This window comes from Tetrao urogallus, assembly GCF_951394365.1.
Source record: "Tetrao urogallus genome assembly, chromosome: 1".
Lineage (NCBI taxonomy): Eukaryota > Metazoa > Chordata > Aves > Galliformes > Phasianidae > Tetrao > Tetrao urogallus.
This window is the reverse complement of record NC_136813.1, coordinates 127,883,483-127,906,502: the sequence shown is the minus strand read 5'-3', so window position 1 is coordinate 127,906,502 and position 23,020 is coordinate 127,883,483. Positions and strand designations below refer to the sequence as shown.

General features: G+C 36.6%; 1 protein-coding gene across 1 annotated transcript in view; it reads left to right on the top strand.

Moving 5' to 3' along the window:
* The window catches only part of C2CD5 (C2 calcium dependent domain containing 5), a gene marked incomplete at both ends in the record, with an annotated part of 64,075 nt that extends 41,961 nt beyond the window's left edge, over nucleotides 1-22,114 (top strand). The window contains 16 exons of the mRNA XM_079537765.1: nucleotides 1,114-1,305; nucleotides 3,231-3,417; nucleotides 4,503-4,667; nucleotides 4,950-5,090; nucleotides 7,392-7,455; nucleotides 10,917-10,978; nucleotides 11,860-11,958; nucleotides 12,242-12,331; nucleotides 13,086-13,173; nucleotides 14,206-14,292; nucleotides 16,499-16,549; nucleotides 17,317-17,370; nucleotides 17,559-17,660; nucleotides 18,495-18,685; nucleotides 21,212-21,358; nucleotides 21,983-22,114. Coding sequence (XP_079393891.1) covers nucleotides 1,114-1,305; nucleotides 3,231-3,417; nucleotides 4,503-4,667; nucleotides 4,950-5,090; nucleotides 7,392-7,455; nucleotides 10,917-10,978; nucleotides 11,860-11,958; nucleotides 12,242-12,331; nucleotides 13,086-13,173; nucleotides 14,206-14,292; nucleotides 16,499-16,549; nucleotides 17,317-17,370; nucleotides 17,559-17,660; nucleotides 18,495-18,685; nucleotides 21,212-21,358; nucleotides 21,983-22,114 — 1,852 coding nt within the window. The remainder of the gene's footprint in view (nucleotides 1-1,113; nucleotides 1,306-3,230; nucleotides 3,418-4,502; nucleotides 4,668-4,949; nucleotides 5,091-7,391; nucleotides 7,456-10,916; nucleotides 10,979-11,859; nucleotides 11,959-12,241; nucleotides 12,332-13,085; nucleotides 13,174-14,205; nucleotides 14,293-16,498; nucleotides 16,550-17,316; nucleotides 17,371-17,558; nucleotides 17,661-18,494; nucleotides 18,686-21,211; nucleotides 21,359-21,982) is intronic.
* Between the last annotated feature and the right edge of the window lie 906 nt (nucleotides 22,115-23,020).

The following is a 23,020-nucleotide window of genomic DNA, read 5'->3' as shown; positions in this document are numbered from 1 at the left end:
CCACAAAAACAAAAAAAAACCCAACTAATTAGATTAATACATAAAGGTTGCTTATTTGTCAGAAAAGTCAGCATATATTTCAAGGGGTGACTTTAAGTCACAAGTAAGGCTATTTGTTAAACATTAACACTTGTATTACTTTTTTCATATAATCCTGCTAATGTTGTGCGGTTTATTATTATTATTATTTTTTACTCTATCAAGAGGCTGTTATCTTCTTGTGCAGATAAGGTCTTGAAAAATGTAGCCAGAACACAAATATTTGTATCTATATTCAGTATATCGCTCTACATTCTATCAAAAGAATAAGAGATGGAAAGAAAGAAATGTGCTCACATTGTGAAGGAAATTCTGTTTTTTTCTAAATATGTATTTCAGTGCTACTAAGAGTCTTGGCAAGGATAACAAAGTAAGATAAAGCAAGCAGACAGACAGACAGACATGTCTCAAACCATGTTTGAGACAAAATATGCTTGCCAAAGGGATCCTTAATGTTCCAAGTCTCTCAAATTTGTTTTAAGCATCTCCTCAAAAATAACGGAGAAGCACTGGTTTATGTGAAACAAAGTAAGTTTGCAGGGATGATGTTTGCATACGTGTTCCTTGTTCATATTTTTTACAGTGGTCACTCCTGGATTTTTCCTGCTGGGAAGGAGGACTGTCTGTTTTAAATGAACAGCAAGTTTTACCTGATACTTTAGTGTAGAAAATATTTTTGCAGTGTTAACATCTATTGTGCTTCTCAGTAGGATGGTTGTTCTGTCATTTATGTTCTGCTTATTAGGCTTGAGTAGGTTTTTTGATACAATCAGATAAGAGACTTACATTTGGTACCGCAAATTCTCTGTAAATGTGTTGTACCATGAACTACATTTAAAAAGTTGTAGAGCCTAAAGCTAGCTCAGTAATGTTTTAGGAGTACATCAATCATTGGCCGCTGTATGTATTCAATCCCTGTATCATAAGTTTGAGCACAAGCCTAATTTATGTGTTAGCTAGTGTGCAACCAAAGTTTAACCTTTTATTGATGAAATGCAGTACGCATGTGCACATGCTGATGCTTGTTAATAAGATGTGGATGTTTTAAGTATGTTCTCCATAATGTATTTTTAGGATTGAAGAAGCTTCACCACCAGGTTGTGGATTTTGCCATATACCATACGATGAATTGAACATGCCATTCCCTGCTCACCTCACTTATTGTTACAACTGCAGGAAGCAAAAAGTTCCTGATGTCCTTTTCACCACAATTGATCTTCCTGTAGAGGCCACTGTTATTGGAAAGGGATGTCTTATTCAAGCCAGGTATTGATCAAAATGTTTTCTTCATGAAGTTTTAGAGGTCTTCGAAAGAATTCCTGTTACTGTAGTTGAATATGTTTTCAATCTTGAATTTTCGTTTAACAACAGTGTATTAAGGTACATAAGGGAATGCCACCTTTCTCCTCCCATTGTGTTATGTGCATGTCTGTTGATGTAACTTTTGTTTGTTGGTGGACACTGATGTGTTTTGTCTGCATGGATTATAAGGTAGAGTTGCAATGCTTGCTGATTAGGACTGCTAACATGATGTGTTACAGTTATTCCATTGTAAACTCAACGAATTCTTTAAGACAGTTGTATTAATACTTTGCTGTTGTCCATAATTTCAGCTCTGTAGAACTGTCAGCTGTGTCACATTTATGCTGTGGCCTTTCAATTTCAAAAGGGGAATAAGGAAATTTATGGGAAGTGGGAAAGAAGGAAGGGTTAGCTGTGTACGATACATATGGTTGTCCAGTTGTGTGGATAGATAACTAGTTGGATGGCTGGACTGAAAGAATTGTGGTATATAGTTCATAACCTATTAGGATGTACAAGTGTAACAAGTGTAACAAGTTCTGCAGTGGGACCTGTACTGTTGGACACATGGGAGTGGGTAAGGATTTGTTAGTTATACCGCATTGAAGGTGGTGAATTAATTAAGTTGAGCTGTGTTCTCCAAGACTAAGAAATACATCAGCAAATTAGAGAGTTTAGTGGAGGACCACCGAAAGAGTAAGAAGCACCTGCCCTTACAGGAGAAGCTGAGGCATCTGGATTCATTCAGTGTGGAAAGAAGGTTTCAGGGGTATCTAATTGCAGCCTTCTTACACTTACAGGGAGCTGCTGAAGAAGACATTAGGCAGGGTGGTGCACAGTGGGCAAGAGGCATTTGCCTTAAGTTGAAACAAAGATTTAAAATATATTCAGAAAGATTTTGAGGTGAACTTGTTAGGATTAGGTGAATTACTCCTTTTTTCTGGTCATGTAGTAATTTGTTCCATAGAAGGAAAGAACTGATCTTATCAATAGAAGACATAGTTATCATTTGTTCTTTTTGAATGCCATTCTGCAACTGAGAGTAAGTGGTCATTACACTAGTGTGGTGTTTGAGTTTCAGCCTATGAGACTGAAGCTGAAGAAGGGAATATTACTAACACTATAGTCAGAGATGGTATTTCTGTAGCCTTTTATTCATGAGAAATGAGTATTTCTAACTTTGTTATTGCTTGAGCTGTGAGGGCACTGATTTTTTTCTTCTACTTTTTTTGCCTTTATTCCCAAGTATTACTTGAAAAATTTCCGTTAATGTAATTATTCAAGTTCTTCCAGTAGAGTAATGTTCTGAAATTGTACCTTAAACAATTAGGAGGCTTGCAGCAACAGAAGGAAACAGAATAGGTGTTCAGTAGTTATTTCATGCTGTCAGACTATTATGGAAAGAAAACACACCTGCATGATGCATGTTGTTTCTATCTGACAACACCTTTAAGCATACTTCACTACCACCACAGAGTGTCAGGGGTTGGAAGGGACCTTCAATGAAGGAGACTTTATTCAGTGGTTTAGAAAAATATAATACTTCTATGTTTTGTGTTCTGCTCTGATAGAGAATATGATTTTAATATTGCTGAAGGTTATTATTGTTCTATTTTACATTTCTTATATTACTGCAGATTTTTGTTTCATATTAAAATAGTTTCGTATTAAAAATGAAGATTAAGTCAGTTATTGAAACTCAGTGCCTAGGTCTTCTCAAGAAGAATTTACTTTTATTTATTTTAAAATCCTGTTTAAAAGTAAATAAATATGGTAACAAGAAACTGGTTGTATTGGTGTTACAGCGATGTGAGAAAGTATCCTGTGATCATTTTCAATTTTCTAGTCTGTTAAAATTGCTGATGTTATGTACTGTTTCTTATTACCAGGTTATGCCGTCTAAAGAAGAAAGCTCAAGCAGAAGCAAACGCAACTTCTATCAGTAATCTCTTGCCATTTATGGAATATGAAGTGCACACACAACTGATGAACAAACTTAAGCTGAGAGGAATGAATGCTCTGTTTGGGCTGAGAATTCAAATCACTGTGGGTGAAAATATGCTAATGGGGTTGGCAGTAAGTACAGTTTTAATCCTGGGACTCTTGCTTTCTTGTGTTATTTTTTCAAGACACAAAGACATACACATGTTGTGGAATTCAGGATAGCTAGGGATGTTAAAATGTCATTTTAAGAATAAATTGTAGTGATGGGAAGAAATAAGGTGTCTAATTGCTGTCAGATCAGGACAGATTGTCTTTCAGCACGAGAAAAGAAGATTGGAACCTCTTGAAGCTCTGCTTGAGAAGGATTTTATTAGACAGGGGTTGTGAGGGAAAGAAACCTCAGACAGTTCAATGTCATAAATTATAGAAAAATGATTGCATTATTTAAAGGTCAGAGATCCTTGTTCCTCAAGTAGCATTAGAGCTCCATGTCAAATGCGATCGATACATCCTTTGGTTAGTTGCCAACTAGAGAAAGGTTTGTTGCCTCTCCGTCACAACTATTGAAGAAATAAATAAATAACAGGCGGAAAGTCTCCCAGGTGTAGCGAGAAAATGCTCATTCGCAGTATTTGAAACTACATTTTGTTATGTGGGGTAAGAATAGGGAATTATACTTCTTCCTGCGGCAAGAGGATGCTTGGGTAATATTGAGTGGCTTCCATGGTTCTTTTGTCTGACCTGATGATTTGTTTCATGAAAATATAGAATGGGTCTGTCACAACTGTAACTTGTTTGGACAAACTTTAAATGTTGGAAACTGGGAGACCATCACTTGCCTATGCAAGATATACTAGTGCCAGGACCTGTATCAGCATAATTCATTTTGAAGATAAAAACTTAGAATAATGTGGGAGAGTTTTGAATTCATACTTTGTTTGGAACTTGTAGGTAAGTTATGAGCTCCATCATGCAAAAGATCTATGAGAATAAGGGAGTTTATTAAAAGGCAAGTGTTTTACATATGCGAACAGTAGAGACAGAGATTAATCTGGTATGGAAAGAGATTGTGCTATAGTGTAAATGTTATAATGCTCTCCATTATAGCATAACCATTATTGAAAACCATTTCTATGAAAAGATTAGAAGTACATGTTTGTGTAAGAGGTTTGAAGATGCTTAAGAGTATTTTTTTTTCTTAATGATTTTCTAAAAAGTCTGCAACAGGTGTGTATCTAGCCGCTTTGCCAACACCTGGTGGTATTCAGATCGCTGGGAAGACTCCAAATGATGGCACCTATGAGCAGCATATATCTCACATGCAAAAGAAAATAAATGATACAATAGCAAAAAACAAGGAGCTTTATGAGATCAATCCTCCAGTAAGTAAAGCTCTTATATTCTTAAAAATAGTGTATTCTGAATTTAACACAAATGACATGAGTTATTTTTAAGAGAGATATGTAATACGTTCGCTATTTTTTGTGAACATATTGTACTTGTCTTAAAATCCAGATGTATAGATATATCTATATATATGTAGATTTCTTTCTAAGAAAATGTAGTTTCAGAATGTTCTGATTCTTAAAACTGTGAAGAAATTGCTAAGAAATGAAATGGTTTTAAAACTACATTGAGCAACTTAATTGTGATATCTTTTTTAGGAACTACCTGAAGAAATCATTGGGTCTCCCATTCCAGAGCCAAGACAGCGTTCCAGGTTATTGAGATCTCAATCAGAAAGCTCTGATGAAGTTACAGAGCTAGATCTTTCACACGGGAAAAAAGATGCTTTTGTCTTGGAGGTGATAAATACTTTCAGTACTACATTTTCACACCTTTTTCTTTTCCCAACATACGTTAAAAACAGTCAAACAAGAAAATAAAAACTTCTCTGACGACAGTTTGAAGATTTTATACTCCTTTTTTTCTTCCCATTTTGTGTCATTAGGAAAAATGTCACACTCTTGTTTGTGTCATATACTTACATGTTTGTAAAATTATAACTTAAGCTGGTGAGAAATGTTCTTCTGCCTACTTCAAGCAACAGTCATGATGGATCGAAAAGCTACAATACATTGTTATGAATGATGTGGTTCTCTACTGTCTCACTTAATGCATTTTTCTTTGCTAAATTTGTGTTCTTCCTGCTGCAAAGCTCTTGATGTTGTACTTGGATATTCAGAATTATTAGAACAGCAGGTGTCGAGAGCATAAAGGAAGACTTATTTTCTGAACTTACCGCTGATGCTTTTCTGAGTGCGAAAATTTAAAACTGAAGAGAATACCATCCAATTCCATCTACAGCTATAACTAGAAACAGAAATTGTCTGTAGATTAAAAAAAAAATGCATGTTTATTTTACCTCTTTCTTCACTTAGATTTAAAGATGTAGTTTTAATAATGTAAAATTTGGAGAAAAGGATCAGGTATTAAAGAACTCTAGAGCTTCGGGATTTTTTTCGTTTTTTTTTTTGTTTTTTTTTGTAGTTACAAGTGTTATAAAGACCTGACCTCAACTAACAAAAAGAAGAAAATCAATGAAATTACAACCTGTAATTGCAGCCTGGTATACATTCAATAGTTACGCTAATCTTCACAAAACGCTACCTTCATGGAAAGTAATCTGAAAGAAATGTTGTCGATAGGGGAGAATGTGAGAGGTGCTGTAATAGGCATTAATTTGAAAACACCGAGACTGGAGAGTGGAAAAAAAAAACAAACAAACAGATTGTGAGCAGTTGGTATAAATTAATAAATTGAGATTAGTTAGCACTTCTGATGTTTGAGTAAACTTTTGTTCTCCAGTGCTTTACAAGTAATGCTAGGATCAAAGAGAGTAAATCGGGAAGGCCCTTAGGTTAGTTTCACATTTAAAATGAGTAAGATCTGTTCTCATCAAATAAATTTTGCAGCTGGCATGATCTGCATAGACTCTGGTGAATGAAATTGTGTCCTCTAAGCAAAAATGATGAGAGATGTACTGTGAGGCAATGTATTTGAGTAGATGAGTTGATCAGAAGATAGTTCAGTGGATGCTATAGTGTTGGATGATTGTCACAAACAAAGCATGATGTTATTGCATTAAAAAGAGAACAAAGACCATTTCATTGCAAGAAACTATGTAGGAGTTAGGAGAAATACCTGAAAAGCATAAACGTCCTCCAGTTTGCATCTAAATCTGTTAACTAGAGGAGGGGTGGTACTGATAAAAGTCAGGCAAACTTCATTCAGGTGTCCCCATAAAAAAGGTTGATCTGCTATAAGCAAAGATCAGCTACTTACAAACTGCATTATATAGCACAAGCAGAGGTCGGCTCCTTTTTTTTTTTTTTTTTTTTTTTTTTTTTTTTTTTTTTTTAATGTTTTGGAGAATTCTTTCCTCTACCTTATTTATTAACTATGGTAGAAGTGCTTGAGTGTAATAGCAGGAGGTCCCCATGTGTAAGGGAAAATCGTAAGTATGTAAGAAAACACACTATAATGCTGCTCAGAATGGGTAAGAAAAGGTAGGATCTCATTAGTGCAGAATGCAGAACTCTGAATTAAGGGACTATACTTGCTGGTTTCCATCATGTGGATATATTGATCCTATCATGTGTGCCCCTGTGTTTTGGTAGTGGAATCTTTATTTATAGGGGAAAAAAAAAAGACTTTTCAGTTTTGTGGAACCACTTACTTCTGTATCCCTAGTTAAGAAATTGGTAATTAGACACAAAATTCCAGGAGCTTTAATGAAGCTCCTGACTCTTGATCTCAGGACCGCTTAGCTGAAATAAATTCTAAGGTCTGTGATACCTTGTTGGGGATTTTATGTTGTTTTAAAAATAATTTATTGTCACCTTCTTACTGAGTGCAATTCATGTATATTCTGCACTCCTTGTTTTCTTAATGCTGGTTAACTGAGGGAACTGTTTTCCAGGCATTTAACACATCGTAAGATCTTGGTTTAAATTCAGAAGATTGACTGATGGAATCCTTTTTTAAAATATCTGCTTAGCTGTCAGACACAAATCTCTAGATGACATCACTTCTATGTCTTTCTGAGACTTCTGACTGAAAAAACAATGTGATTTTTATTTATTGCTATCGTTTTTTTCCCCTAGATCGATGATACGGATGCAATGGAAGATGTACATTCTTTGCTGACAGATGCTCCACCGCCTTCTGGTATAGTTAAAACAATACTTCTCTGATTTATACTGTAGCCTGTAAAACCTCCTCCTTAACAACGTGACAAGATACAACTTTGCAAGTGAAAGTTTTCTGAGTTACAAGTCATTAAGACTTATGGGGATATGTTACTCATTGAAAACTGAGTTAAACACAGTGTTTGTGTGGCACCTTGTATTTTACTGATTTGTACCATAGTTGCAAGTTTGTAGTTACTTCATATGGATCAGTTGCTGAAGATTTTTAGAATTTCAGTGGCAAGTTTGTAAGTTTTGCAGACAGTGAAAATAGAAGTATGGAGCGCAGTATGTTGATTTAGCCATACAGCGTACTGCAACAGTGTCATTCTGAAGCGAGCAATTTGCCCTTCTAGCACTCTCATTTATCTTGTGCATATACTTAGGTCACTCCAGAAATAATGTCTTCTATTTATTTCCATGGAAACTACAACAAAATGGAATGAAATATTGGTGGGAAGGTTCAGCTTCTACTGCCATACAGCCAACATCTGCCTCTGATCTCATGGGCCAACATAAGAAAATAGGAGACGTTACTTTTGGGAGAGCCCTCACACATTTTCCTTACTTTGTGACTGTGCTATACCATGAACTTTAATATGCTTGTTTTCACTGCTTTGGTAGTCATTACTGTTGAGAAAGCAAAGTCAAAAAAGATTTGGAGTTCTTAAATCACTCATAGCCTTTTTGTCCAAGTCAGTAATGGCCATTTTCTGTAGACAGCAGAAGAGTTACATAATAGAAATGCAGTAACTTGTAATTCCTTCTGCGTATTTATAGATTTATTTCTTAAGAGTTATTTGAAAACTCCACCTAGAAATAGGTGTACTATATCACACGATGTATGCTTGTTGTTGCAGGTGGGCCAAAAATGTGTATTGCACTAAAATAAGACTGAGCAAAATGAATAAAAAAACAAAAAACCAACAGAATAGGCTATTAACAGTTAGTACTTCAGCAGCACCTTGAAAGAGAGTAGCTTTTTATCAAACTTTTCTGTGTGTTTTGCTGTTTGCATTTTGAATGCATATGTGCTCTCTGTGTTTGTAGAATTTTGCATCAGGATTTGTACCCCTATAAAAGCCACTGCCCTTGTTTTGAATCAGCTGCCGCCTTAGCTTTTTTTCCCTCCTTCTTCCTTACTGTACTGGGAAGAACAGTGAATTGAATTACTGCTTTCCGTCAGTTTTCTGTATTCCATCTGTGGTTTTACAGGCACCTATCATACCCCACTCGAAAGAACTTCTTGATCTGACTAAGAGGCTAATGAAGTCATCGACCATACAGAAGTTTGGTCACACATGTCATCCTTCTTTTGTCTTTCGGAGTTTACCCATGCTTGTGAGAGTCTGTTGCATTCCTAGTAATTGCTGCCAGTATTTATCTTTTTGCTACTGTTGAGTCCAGAACTATCGTTGTCAGTTACCTACTATTATGACCATATCTTTTATTCCTCATAGATCGTAGCCAACAGACAGGTTGTCACTGCATATATGTGATGTTAATTTTTTTTCTGCACCCATCAGTAGTTTATTAATATTAAATTTCATCTCTTACATACTTATTATCTATCATTAGGTCCTGCTGCACTTGATTTTACTACCCTAAAATGAGGTTGTCAGCAGTCATCTCATTATGTCCTCTCTTACAGATAAGCAGTGTTGGAAGTATACAGTTCTGAGTTACAAATTTATCCACTGTAAAATTTGACCATTTTCTCTGACCTTCTGTTGAGTCTTCTAACCACCTGTATTTCCTTCAGTGGTGTTCTATTGTATTCCTCAGCATACTGCTTTATTAAAAAGTCTGTCTTACCAAATGCCTTTTTATTTCCCAAGCAGATTGTATCGATCAGGTGTTTATGTGCTTCTTGACTCCTTCACAGAGCTCCAGTGGGAGTGTGAGCCATTGCTTCTATTTGCAGAAATGTTACCAGCTTGTCTTCAGCATCTTCTTTTTCTTTCTCCCATTGATTTCATGTTCTGGGATAGCTTCCTCAGATTAGTAGTGCCACTATCTGTGCCATGTAAGTTAGTAGCTTCTGGGCACGTAAAAGCACCTCAATACCAGAAGGTGAAAGGATCCTTTTCTCTGGTGGCAATTACACACCTGTTGGTATATGATTTTTTTTTTTTTAAATTTTTATTTTTTGCTAGTTCTTTTGCCTGGTTGTTCAATAACTCCTTCAGAAATCTCTATTTAAGACAAGTTATTTGAAATATCAATTAGAGTTTTTCACCACTGTGGAAACCTTCTCTTCCATAGTGAACACTGACAGAAAGTACATGCAGTCTGCTACCTTGTTATTACCTTGAATACCTTGAATATTATGTCTTGACACTTAAGAAGATTTCTGCTTTTGATGTTCTGAAAGAAAATTAATTCGTATTTACACTTTTTTTTCAAGCTGCTCCACAGTTTCTTCTCTAGCTTATTTTGTGCGTTTACAGAGACGCTACCAGATTTTTTTCTTCTAGATGTACATTCAGATTTTCAGGGTTACATACTTGCTTTTGATAACTTACCCTACTGTTCAGTTGTTGTGCCTTTTTTTTTTTGTTTGTTTGTTTCCCAATCTCTTCAAGTTTCTCTGAGTAAGTGCTAATATTTGCACTCTCATCTTCAGCTGGTATCTTCAAGCGTCTCTATGCTGTCTGTTGAGGGGTTAGCTTTTCAGCTTCTCCTCCGAGTACATTTTATAGAATCACAGAATCATAGAATCACAAGGTTGGAAATGACCTGTAAGACCATCTAGTCCAACCATCTTCTCATTACCATTGCTACCACAAACTACACCGTATCTCGTAGCTCCTCATCCAGGTGCCTCTTGTAAGCTTCTTCGTTTGTACTTAGTTTCTTAGGAGCTAAGCTGTGGATTTTTGGTGTTTGCCAATGACAGTGCGTAAGTATATGTTGATCAGAGCTAAAAAGTGTCTTTGTGTTCTTCTCTGTGAGGTTCTTGTTGCGGGGCTTGGCAGGGAATGGCCCCATGAGGCAGCCTGGCAGCATGTCTCATCTGTCAGCAGCAGGTGACATGAGCTAGCCAGTCTTCTACACAGTTGTCACTGTTGCATTTGATGCTTCTTAATCTCTCTGATGTCACCATGTTGAAGGTTCTGGCGTTGCTTTTGGGCAATTAGATAAATATTCAGAATAAGGATTCTGTAGGTAGAGCATTTGATTTAGAAGTTCCATCTTTCTCATCTGTTTTTCACTGCAGTATGAATAATAGAAACTCTGTCTCTGTTACAAGTAATACTGTGTTCTTCAGATGTTTGCTTTTTCTTTAAATACCATTCTTGTTTTTCTGTTATTATCCAATATTCAGAAATGCTCGAGGGAAATTATTTGCAGAACATCGAGTGGGATTGTATACATTTCTTCAGAAAGATTTTCATATTTCAGTGTACAACTTAATTTGCCCAAATATTATCATTACAGGTTTTTACAGTTGCAACACAGAAATTATGCCTGGTATAAATAACTGGACACCGGAAATCCAAGTAAGGTTATTTTAAAAAATAAACCATAAAAACTACCATCATACATTCCTTCCAAACTGTTGAAATGTGCAGTAGTAACTTAAATATATTTTAGGGATCACTGATTTTGAAAGATAATTTAAGAGGATACCCTTGTGCTAGAAATATGGGTGGCATTTTGTTAAGAACAGGAAGATGTGGAGTCTGTTTTTTGTGTGTGCCTGTGTGTGTTTTTTAATATTGTTGTGTAACAAGTTGTTACAGAAATGCAGACATTAAAAAAAATAGTTGTGGTTAATATGAATTTGAGCTTTCAGGCGTTCTTAATAGCCTGGCTAGATTTTAGAGCTTCTTGAACAAATGTTGGAAGTGCTGGCTAGTGTCAAATACTGAATTTGATAGCTTTAGTAGATTAAGATAAGTAAGAATTAGCTAAAGCCAAAATGGAGAAAAAAGAAAACTTCTGTTTGTAATTAACTATTTTGAGTTAATATATACCATACAATTGTCACATGTAGAGAGGCAGTTAAAACAGATCTAAATTGGCACAGTGCAGGACTGTGCTTTGCAGAAATGGAGTTTGAATCTGAAAATGAGATGAATACATTAGCAGCATGCTGTCAGGTTGATGTGATTGCCTGTGTGTCTGTATATGACATTCCATTATTGTGTACGTTATTGTACACAATTTATGTACGTTATATTTTCTCTGGTTGAAAATTATGTAGGAGGTAGAATGGCATACAGTATTTTATATCTTGATCAATCACCTTTTTCACATATTCATAAACAGTAGTTTGCAGAGATTGTCTTTTGTAAAATTTTGAAGACGTGCTTCATTAGTTTTTTCCTTTTCTTTGCATTTCTGTCTTATTTTTCTTATCTGTGTGTATCTCATTCAGATGTTCACAGCAGTAAGAGTTTCCAGATTAAGCAATATTAATCTAACAAATCAAACACTTAACAAGAACTTCAATGACCTATGTGAGAACCTGTTGAAGGTAAGAGTCTTTGATTTAAAATATACCTTGAATTGTTCATTGGGAGCAAGGTGAAATGAGACTGTAGTGACAGTAATGTTTTCTTCATAGTTGCGTTTCACAATTCGGCTACACTGTGCCTGAAATTAGTTTGCATGCTGCTGATAGATTTGGCCTTTTTTAGTACATTAGACATTTCCAAAGATTTTTGAATGAGTCCTTATTGACAGTGTGCTCTAGAGAATTTTTACCTTTAATTTCTCTGAATTAAACTTCTTTAAAAATAATCTTGTGTCATTAACAGAGCTTGTATTTTAAACTGCGATCTATGGTTCCGTGCTGCCTTTGTCATGTGAATTTTACTGTCTCTCTTCCAGAGGATGAAATAGTTCAGGTAAGTGTATTTCTTCTTCAGAATTTCAGCATGTAGGCGTGCCAGTTTTGCCCTTCAGTTAACACTTGGTCCAGTAGGGCTGGATTATAGGTATGCTTGGTGGATTCTGAAGTGAAACTTAAGGCTGTGAAGAGGAAAGGTGACTATAGAGGCACTAGTTTTGAGAATCGTGGGGCTGCACACATAGCAAATCATGAGCATGGGGTGTCTTCATGCGAGGTTTTAATTAGGAAACAAAAAGTCCAGACTAGGTATGCATTAAGGCATTGATTATACTAAATATGCTGCCGTCTAAAATTACCTGTATTTTTTTCCTTCAGTTTCAAGATGATGCAGTCTACTTAATTTTTTTAAATGACATTATTTTTGGGATCAATTAAAAATCTTTCTTTCTCTCAGGCAAAAGGTAATAATGAGTTTGTATGATATTTCTTTTGTCATTTCACCAAGAAAGAAAGAGTGAACAAACTGATGAATAAAACTGTAAACACAGGAGAAACACTGCCATGTATGTTCTGACTTCAGACCTTAGTATTCCTGTTTATTCTGTGCAGTGAAGGAGGTTTTTAAATATATCTGCTTAATTTTTTTTTTTCTTTCATTATTTTCCTGTGGAAAAATCTGTTGGGTTTTGTTAGTTTTGTTTCATTTTGCTTGTTTGTTTGTTTTCTTCACTTGGCTTTCTTTTCCAAAAAACTTTGGATTTTGCATAAGAAATTAAGTTGCTAACATGCCATCAATTTCTGATTTGCAGATTGCAGTCACAGCTGTTGCAATTACATTTGACAAAGACCAAGCATTACAAGCAGCCAAACCTCCTACAGAAAAATCACAAAAAAGAGGTAAATACTGTGAAGCCTATTCTGTAACGTCACAGTTATAATACAGATTTGTTGGAGCTCATGTATGTGACCTCTGGTAGAAGGATGCCTTACTTGTCAGGTAGTTGATATTTGTACCTATTAGACAAAATTACAGCCTTAGGAAAGAAATGTTTGCTGTTTCCATTTTCTGTATACCATATTTGTTAGAATATTTTTCTCTGTAAACAATTCATGTTATACTTGGCATTGTTTTAATTGTATTTTTATGTGCATAGCATAAGCCACTGTGCTTATAAGAACTTCTGCCCTTCAAGAAGGAATAAAATGAATTATAATAGTTGGGAAAAAAAAAAAACAACCCCACACCTAACATGAGACACAAACTCACAAAAATAATAAAAAAGCAGAACAAAAGAAAAAAAAAAACACCAAAAAATCGTAATGAGGTACATTTTTGGGGGCATCAGTAAAGCATTCCCCCATATAGCATTATGGAGAGAGAAGAGATTCTACTTTACTCTGCCTTTGTCTTTTCTAATGAAGCACCGCCTAATGCTAGAAGTGTACATTTGCACTCTGTATATGAGAATTTAAACAGATGGAATTTTGAAGGTATTCCATTCTGATAAACGGAATTTAGTGGCAGAACACAGTGTCATATTTTTCAAAAATACTAGCTGTATCTCACCTTCTTAAGTAGTAACAGTACATTTTCTCTTACATTAAATAAATCAAATGTTGCTTTTTTTTTGTTTTTAACTAAGCTGGCTTGGATTCCACTGTAAAATCAAAATTAGAAGATGCATAAATTGACTTAACTTTCTTTTCCTGAAAGTATTGAATTCTGATAAGAGAACACAGGCTCTGTTGAGTTTTACAGCTGGCTTTACTGTAAGTCACCTGACTGGTCAAAAAGAACAGCACTACTATATGCATGCGTTGGAATAATATATTCTTCTATGGCCTGGCTAAACGGAATCTATAGTGCTTACTACTACTGGCAAGTCATGTTTTCAGAGTAGTTATTAATTTGATATATTTTCCTTGAAGCGTCAACAGACAATGAAGAACAGCTACAATTTCCATTGGAACTTAGCTCTGATCCCCTTGCTTCTCAACCATTCTCAGCAGCTAAAGGTTGGTTATATGGAAGAAAAATGAACTCTTTCCTTTTTACTGATTTTAAGTGTGACTTTTTCACTGTTGTAGTAGCCTTTAAACATCTGTATTTTCATTTTAAATATTGTTATGCCTATGTATAATAAATACTCCTGCAGTCAATTTTTTGAGTCATATAAGGTCTGCATTTTTCTTTGGTAGATTTCCTGTATTCTTTTCTCTTCCATTATATTTAGTTCATGGAAAATATAAAACCACTGTGTGTTGGGTGTCATTTCACTTAGAAGAGTTATAAATTACTTTATCATTAGACTTGTCTCATATGACCTTGCTTCCACAGATGGGCCATATAAAATAACAACATAGTCACTGTCTCATAGATTTTTTTTGTGCGGTGAGAAATACTTCAGACAGCAAATGCTGACTTTTCAGCTGAGCTAAATTGCATGAATTTTTTTTTTTTTGTAGGTGTAAGCGCTCTTAACTTGTACAGTAAATGTCAAACAGCTTTCATTGAAATCATCTACCTTGACTTCCTTGTATGTTGTTGGTTAACACCTCTGTTAGTAAGTGGGATTGAGTGCATGCTCAGCTGGTTTGTGCGTGATACGGAGTTGTGTGGTGCGGTCGATGTGCTGAAAGGCAGGGGTGCCATTCAGAGAGATGTAGGCAGGCTTGAGAGTTGAGCTTGTGCAAATAACATGAAGTTTGATAAGGCCAAGTGCAAGGTTTTGCACATGGACTGGGAAAATCCCAGACATGAGTACAGACTGGGAGAAGAACTCTTATGTGCAGCCCTGAGAAGGGCTTTATTGTTCCTGTGGATGAAAAGCTGGTTATGAGCCAGTAGTGTGCATTTGCAGTCCGGAAGGCCAACTGCATAGGGGATTACATCAACAGAGGGCGACCAGCATGGAGAGGAAGGTGTTTTTTAGCTTCCAGTAATTTTGTTAGCATTGTGACTAACAATGTCCCTTTCATCTGTCTGCATTGTGAGTGAGCCTCTAATGTCTATTTCTTGTCGCATCACTGTGCAGGTTGTAGAATAGGTAGTGACCAGTAGAGGGTAGCCTGTTCATGGAGATTACTTTTTCTGGTGGTCTTCACATTCCATGTTGTACCATAGCTCACCTTCGAGGTTTTCAGATAGATAACTATTTCAACTGTCATTTCTTCACAAATAGACACTGAGGTTTCAATGCAGATTTGTTTGGTAGCCTATTTAAAATACAGATCACCTTGTTTTTAAAAACATATTATCCAGAAGTCAGGATGAGACCCAGTTTCTGTAGTGACAGGCAGTAGTGATAGACTTTAAATTCATCAGTCAGAGCAAAAGGAGCAATGTTCATTGGGCCAGTAATTCTAAGAACTATGCCTGTCTGCCATGAGAGGTGATAACAGTGTGCTGAAGTGATGGGTGTATTTACTTGTGTGTTTGGCAAAGGAATTGCTAAGCGTGCCAAGATAAATGTGAAGCGGATAAAAGATTCTTCTCACAGGAAAAAAGGGGCAATTAGAAGTATCATAGTATCACTAAAGCTGGGGAAGACCTCTGAACTCATCCAGTACAGCTGTCAGCTCATTCCCACCATGCCCACCAACAACATCCCTCATCTCCATGTTTCTTGAACACCTTCAGGGATGGTGACTTCACCCCACCCCGGGCAGCCTCTTGCAGTGCATCATTGCTGTTTCTCAGAAGATGTTTTTCCTAATATCCAGCCAGAAATGATTTATGACATTATTTGATGAGTTTACTTTATGCTTTGTGTTCAAAGAAAAATCATAACTAATCTCAGTTTTTCCCTGTTTACTGAAAATCTTTTGCTTTGATAATAGGTGGGAGGTGGAAAAAAAAAAAGTTGGCAATTCTTTTGTTTCAAACAAACTTGAAAGTTTATTTGATTTCTGGAACATGGAGTCTTAGCTAGTTTGTTTGCTTGTTTACATTAAGCTAAATATGAATGGCTAGGTGATAGCTATTTGTTTTTCAGAACTGTTTATTAACAAAGCATCTTTTAACTTGCAAGACAAGTTTAATAAAGATTTGTACCAATGTATAATCTGTTACCAAGGTACGTGACATAGGTTATTATATGTAGGGGATTTTTCTGATATTTTACTGTAAAACTTTTATGAGAAAGAAGTTGTCACATCCTACATGACGCACAGTTAATAGTGCCCATAAATTATCTGAGTGAAATTTATTCTGTTTTGTTAGAAGTCCCGGAGGGTGCAAGTTCCCACTCAGGTATTCCTGCTGCTCAGAGAGGTGAGTTTACTTCATTTAGCTGTATGCCAGAACAGAATGAGCATTCTTAGGCCATTGGTATACTCTTTTTGGATGTGTCTTAATCCAGGAAGTGTTTACTATTTAACTGAGAATGCATGCTCTGGTGTGGCTTAATGATATCAGAAAATGTGGATGTTTTTTTTTTTTAATTACCAAAGCCTATGCATTAATAGCAAGTGTTTTTCTGTGAGATAAATTAAGATCACTTTATCTGCCAGAGAATGAGTTCCTTGAGAGAGCTTTTTTTGCTTTTAATACCTTAATTTGAATTAGCATGTGTTCCTTCCGTTTCTTTGGGATCATGAAGAAACGGTGTTTGCAAAACTTTTTTTTTTTTTTTTTTTTTTTTAAGATGTGCAAACACTCCCACAAGCAATAGCAAAAACTCACAGCAGAAATAAGTCTGGTTTCCACTGTAATGATAGTGGGGATGGAGATGGAGGACGGCATTTTGTTACAGAAAGCTCATTTATGTTTTAAATATAGATGCTGTTTCAGCTTCTGACTCTGGTCCTCACCACCAATACTTCTTTTCAGTCTGTAGGTTAATTACTGATAAAGGTAGTTAGGAAACTTAAATCGTCATCTGCAGCTCCTCAGGAGGAAAGGAATGACAACGAAAATTAAAGTTAAACAAGGCCTAGGTAGACAAAACCCAAAATTCAGTACCTACTGTGAGATTAAAACAAAAATTAATGAATAATCTAACATAAAGAGTTAATGACTGTATTTGCATGTTTTTCCAGTGCTGAAGTCCCGGTCAGGCAGTTGGTTCACAACTGTGACATCACCAGAAATGGGTACACTGGCTTGGACAAGTGCAGATTTATACTGTAACTTTTCCTTTAAACAGACCTGGAAAGGGGTGTTCGATCTCTCTCAGACACAGATAATTGCTTCCTCAGAAGGAGCATTGAGATGAGGGAGAGACATCATCCATATTTTTTTCTTTGTTTTTCTTTTGTTTTTTTTCTGTCTGTGTTTTCAGCAACGTCAGTTGATTACAGTTCCTTTGCAGACAGATGCAACAGCTGGATAGAGCTCATTAAACTGAAAGCTCAGACCATAAGGCGCGGATCAATTAAGACAAGTAGGCGGCTGTTTCTACCACGTTATGATAATCTGAGACATATCTCTGATTTCCCAGTGGTGAATAGTGGAGTTTCTTGCCCAGCAGTAGCATTGCAGATCACACGTAGAATGAATAGTGAAAAATGCCGACTTGTTAATGACTGTGTAAGCTAATAGGGGGTGTATGAGCTGGTGTCGTAAAGAGCAAAATACAGTATTTCTGTTCACTTAGTTATGATATTAGTTATGGATAAATGTGTACGCCTACTAATTATATAACATACACTGCATGGATGTAGGTGTATGTATGATCTTGGAAAATTTTTGGTGAGAAACAGGAAGCAATCACCAAGGTGACAGTCAAGGCAATGGTCACTAAATTAGCAAGTGGTGAGTTCTTTTTCAGTAGTTCTTTGGCCACAGGTCTGACTATCTTGCTTAAATAAGTAGAGATTAATATCTGTGTTAATGGAAAATGCTGCACTGGGGAAACACAACAACTTTCACACTTCCTGTAATAATTTGTTTCTCCGGCAGAATTTGTATTTCAAAGTGTTGGCACTTTTTTCTTTATCTTCACTTTATAACTGATTGTTGTATGTGCAGCTACTCGCCTCAGTGTTTTCTTTTGCAGGAATGCCACTCTTCCAAATAAATTCCATTTCAGCTTTTTGTCTCCTTTTGCATGCGTTGCATGATAATTTCCTTTCTCACATGGTATGGCTGAGCATCACAGGCAGCTGAATGTTGTCACCAAGCTATTTGGAAACCATAAAGAAGAATTGTTGTGTTTTAGGAGACGGGAATCTTACTTTGATAGTTACTTTCTCTTCTTTCTTTTCCATCTGTTTAGCTGCTTCAGTTGATAAAGCAAGTCCATTGGCTGAAGGATACTTACGACACCGTTCTGTTCCATCATGTACCAATTCTACCGTCTCTGTTGTTAAGATGACACCACTTTCTTTTATTCCTCGGGCAAAAATAACCAAATACCTTGGGATAATCAACATGTTTTTTATACGAGAAACAACTTCTTTGCGTGAGGTGAGCTGCGCATCAGGGATTTGTAGTTTTTAAAATAATAATAATAATCAAAGCCAAGTATATGTGGTATCTGCTGAGGTTTGAGTGCGCAGTGGCACAGTGGATTGAGATTTTGTTGCTTGAGGCAAGGAGCTCAGTGGAGATCAAGTTGCATTGTGCTGCTCTTGTCAAAATAGAGCTGCTTTGCATCTGGCACTGTTAAGAAAACGTTACTTATCCTCTGGCCATTGCTGACGGCTAATTTGAGTATACTGTTCAACTATAGGTTCTTAAACGGAACCATATGAAAAAATGAATCGTTGACTAACAGTGGAAGTTGGGATCCCAAACTGAGTTTTGAACCCCAAACTGAGAATCATTTAATTGCTATAAGCCAGCCAAATGAAATAATGCCCATTTTATTCACTCATTTAGCAAGCTCAGCAATGAACTTTCACATTCTACTTAGATGTTACAATTTGTTGGTTGTTAATGTTTTCCCGTATTATATATAACCATTATCAAACTTTTTTAATGTTGTATTCTCTGCATGCTCAGTAACATAGATCTGTGCCATAAATGTCTAAGATGTGTTCCTTCTCACCATTGTGTACCTTTGGGAAATAGCCACATCCTTCTGCCAAATTTCTAGACACAGAAATAAACTGTTCCTCATCTGGTTTGCCCATACTGAAACTATGCTGTTTACTGCTAATTATGCATTGATAAATAAAAACTTGCTGCCAGCTCTATGAAAATGTTTTGAACAGACAAATCTCTTGCAATTAATGGTTCCTTTTAACTTGAGAAGTCTATATGAAAAGGATGAAATAAGGTACACCCAGGGCATTGGTTGCACGGTGCTTTTGCTCTAACTGCGCCTTCTGTAGTTATAAATTAAATAGCTGATATGCAGACTTTGCTGATTACTGTAATGGATCTAAGCAGAGGAACTTGCTCGGGTGTTTGATTCACTTCCTCCATGAGGTTGTGCAGTTTTTGTGGTGTTGACAATGTGCTGCTGGCGTCACCAAGGGAAGCTGATCAACACCTATTTCAGCTATTAGGCTGAGTCACAAACCGGCTTCAATAGTGGTTGCAGAGTTGTGTTTTATATTCTGTATAAAAATAGTTGGCAAAATTGCTTTCTACTTTGGTTATTTTACAGAGTATTGAAGCCATATGAACTCTTTAGTAAGTTCAACTGTGTGCAAGACACTGTACTTCATAGATAATTTTAAGTTCAGTTTATTCATTGCTCCTAAGCTGTGAAATCTACATGGATATTTATAATCTTTCATTATCTGTTGTCAACACATGTATCAGGTTTGTAGTATTACAGCTTTTTTTTCTCTGGTGCTATAACTGTTAAAACAGGTGGACAAACTGAATTTCACAAGGAATGATAAACTCCTTGAAAATGTGGTTTCTGACTGCAGGTGAATTCATTCATGCTTTATGCACAGATTCATGTGTTCTTTCTGGTTCCTAATGTATCATCTACCCCAAAGACACTCAAAGACATTTTCCAGTAGATGTTAGGGCAGGCCGTAGTTGTTGAAGTCCAGCTTAGTTTCTCACTTCTACTTTCCAGTTTCATATCCTAGAGTGGCACGCACAAGTGGGAAGTCGAGCAGTCTTGCTTTCCACTTCTCATCATGAAATTTTGTAGATGCTTTGAACCAGTAGTGAGCTCTGTTTTGTCAGTTTCTTTCCACATCTTTTTTTGGTTTTCTTTCTTTCTTTGCATATTTTTCTGTTTGTTCCCCCCTATTCTAGTTGCTACTCATATGTTTTCATAAGGATTGACTATGAAAAAAAGATACTTAATTGTGCTCCTTCTCCCTCTTTTGTACCAATTCAAATTACTGGGCTCAGCACCGTGCAAACAAAAGGCCCCCACGAGTGCCACCAAGTCAAAGCGGTAACTAAACACAATGGCCAGAAGTTCTTTTGGTCTTCACTGGGAAAAAACAGCCCTCTGTGTACCCCTGAAAGAACAACTAAATCCACCCACCAGTAAGAAACCAAACAGCTTGACCAGCATCTCAGCTCTCTGATCTGTCCTTGCTCGCTTTGTGTTTTCAGGGGTCTGTTCTTAGTGAATGTTGGGAACTCAAGACAGTCATTAGCATACGTGGAACGATAGTAGCCACTCCATACTCTTAATGATTCTCCATGACTCTTAGTGTTCAGTGTAAATTACTCTGTATTTACTTCCCAGTTTTCAGGAAAAAAGGGCAACATTCTTTGTGATGAAAGAAAAAATCATTTCTCGGATGTCAGTTGAGTGCAGCTGTTTGTGCAGAGGTGCAGGAATGTCTGAAAAGAACCGCTGTGTGTGATACCCAGTTGTGGTTCCTTTTCTCAAGCAGAGAGTTTCATTGATCTGAGGTTTGACTGTAACACGTGAAATGATGAATGGGTTTTATGTTCTGTACACAATACAATTTCAAATGTGCTGATGTATTTGGTAGATAAAATGTAAGGGAAGTATCCTGTTGTGATAACTGACATAAAATACCTTTTTTTTTCTTCCAATTTTAGGAGGGTGGTGTCAGTGGCTTTCTCCATGCTTTTATTGCTGAAGTATTTGCAATGGTGAGAGCACACGTTGCAGCGTTAGGGGGCAATGCGGTTGTCTCATACATCATGAAGCAGTGTGTGTTCATGGAGAATCCAAACAAAAACCAGGTGAGTTATGGTACGAATCACAGTGCCTGTATTAGTATGACATGAATATAAAAACTTCTTAGAAATTCTCTGTTAGAGCCACGTGTGTGGCACTTCTGGATCTCTCGTTTCTTTAAAGAAGCCAAGAGCACTCTGTGCACCCAAGCTAACGTAAAGTTGCAAATATTTATATTGATGAATTCCCAAATGGATAAAAAGAAACTAAGGTCACTAGAATGAAGTATGCTGTGGGAAGCAGTAGAACACAGCAGTGCTGAATGCTTGGCTTTTCTGATTTAGTAGCATTAGTATTTTAATACTGTTCATATAGAGATTTTGGTTCATTTTAATCATAAAGTGACAAAATATTGTCAGAAGACAATTGAATGTGGTTGTTTTGGTACACGAGGTAAATTCAAAACATCAGTGAAAATGAAGAACAGCACCCAGGTTATTGTATCTTGCTGATCCCATGAGAGTATGTCTACACAGTGTAAAAGTGGGAGGATATGAAAAGGAATTTATCCCTCTCTGATCTGTGCCAACAGATCTGTGTAATTCTACTTAGCAGCTTAAACAATCACATACTTTGTGTTTACTTGTATGTTTGGTAACTGTATGTTCTCTTTGTTTGTCTTCCTACAGGCCCAGTGCTTAATAAATGTAAGTGGAGATGCAGTCATTTTTGTACGCGAATCAGAGCTGGAGGTGTTACCGGTGCAGCCTGCTCCAGTTGCTTCCCAGCCCACAAGTACTGGAGGAGATGTCACAACGTGAAGGCAGAACGAGTGAAATAGTCTTCCAGATAGTTTGTTTAAAATGTGGGAATGTTAGGATTGCGTCTTCAAAATCAGTATCTTCCTTGAACATCATTAGCCAAAGTGTAAGACAATCACAGTATTTTGTCCTCCAACTCCATGCAATTGTCAGGACCACGTATTGGTAGGAATGCTCCGATTCTTTGGGAAATATTGCCGGCTCCTTGGAAATGTAGACAAGCAGAAGCGGTGATAAGAAGTGCGATAAGAAAGGAGACATCCCAGAAAAGTGAACTAAAATCCCGTTGCATTTTCAGCTGTTAACAAACCTGCAATACATTAAAATTCAGAACCATCTCCGAGTTCCCTTCCTCTATCAGGTGCTTCTCAGCTCACTTCAGAAAGGAGCGGGTGTGAGCAGGCGGGCTGAGGTTATGTCAGCAGCCTGTGCTGTGCTGGGGCAGCAAGGGGAGGGAGCACAGGCTGTGAGATGTAGAGCCTGAACTGGGCTCTGGTCATGCAGCATGGAGAGGAAGGAGCAGCACCAAAATTCCGTTTGGATCTCTGCACACAGAAAAATATTTTTCAACTCTTTGAGAAACTTATGTTGTTTTGTTTTGTTAAAATTATGATTAGATGAAATGAAATGTTTGGGGTGTTTTTTGTTCTGTTTTTAGAAAGCTGTCAGAGCGTGATGATGCTGTGTTCTGATTTCATTATTGACAAAACAAATATTTTTTTATATATGAATTCATGGGGAAAAAAAGTCATAAAGCTGATTTCCTTAAGGAATGTCATCTTTGCAAAATAACTAAATAAATAGAATCGTAAACCATCCTCTTAAAGAGCAGAGAGGTACATTGCAGCCCCCTTTCTGTCAGGGGTAGGAAACACCAGGCTGATTGTACGCAGGTGTACGTTTGTG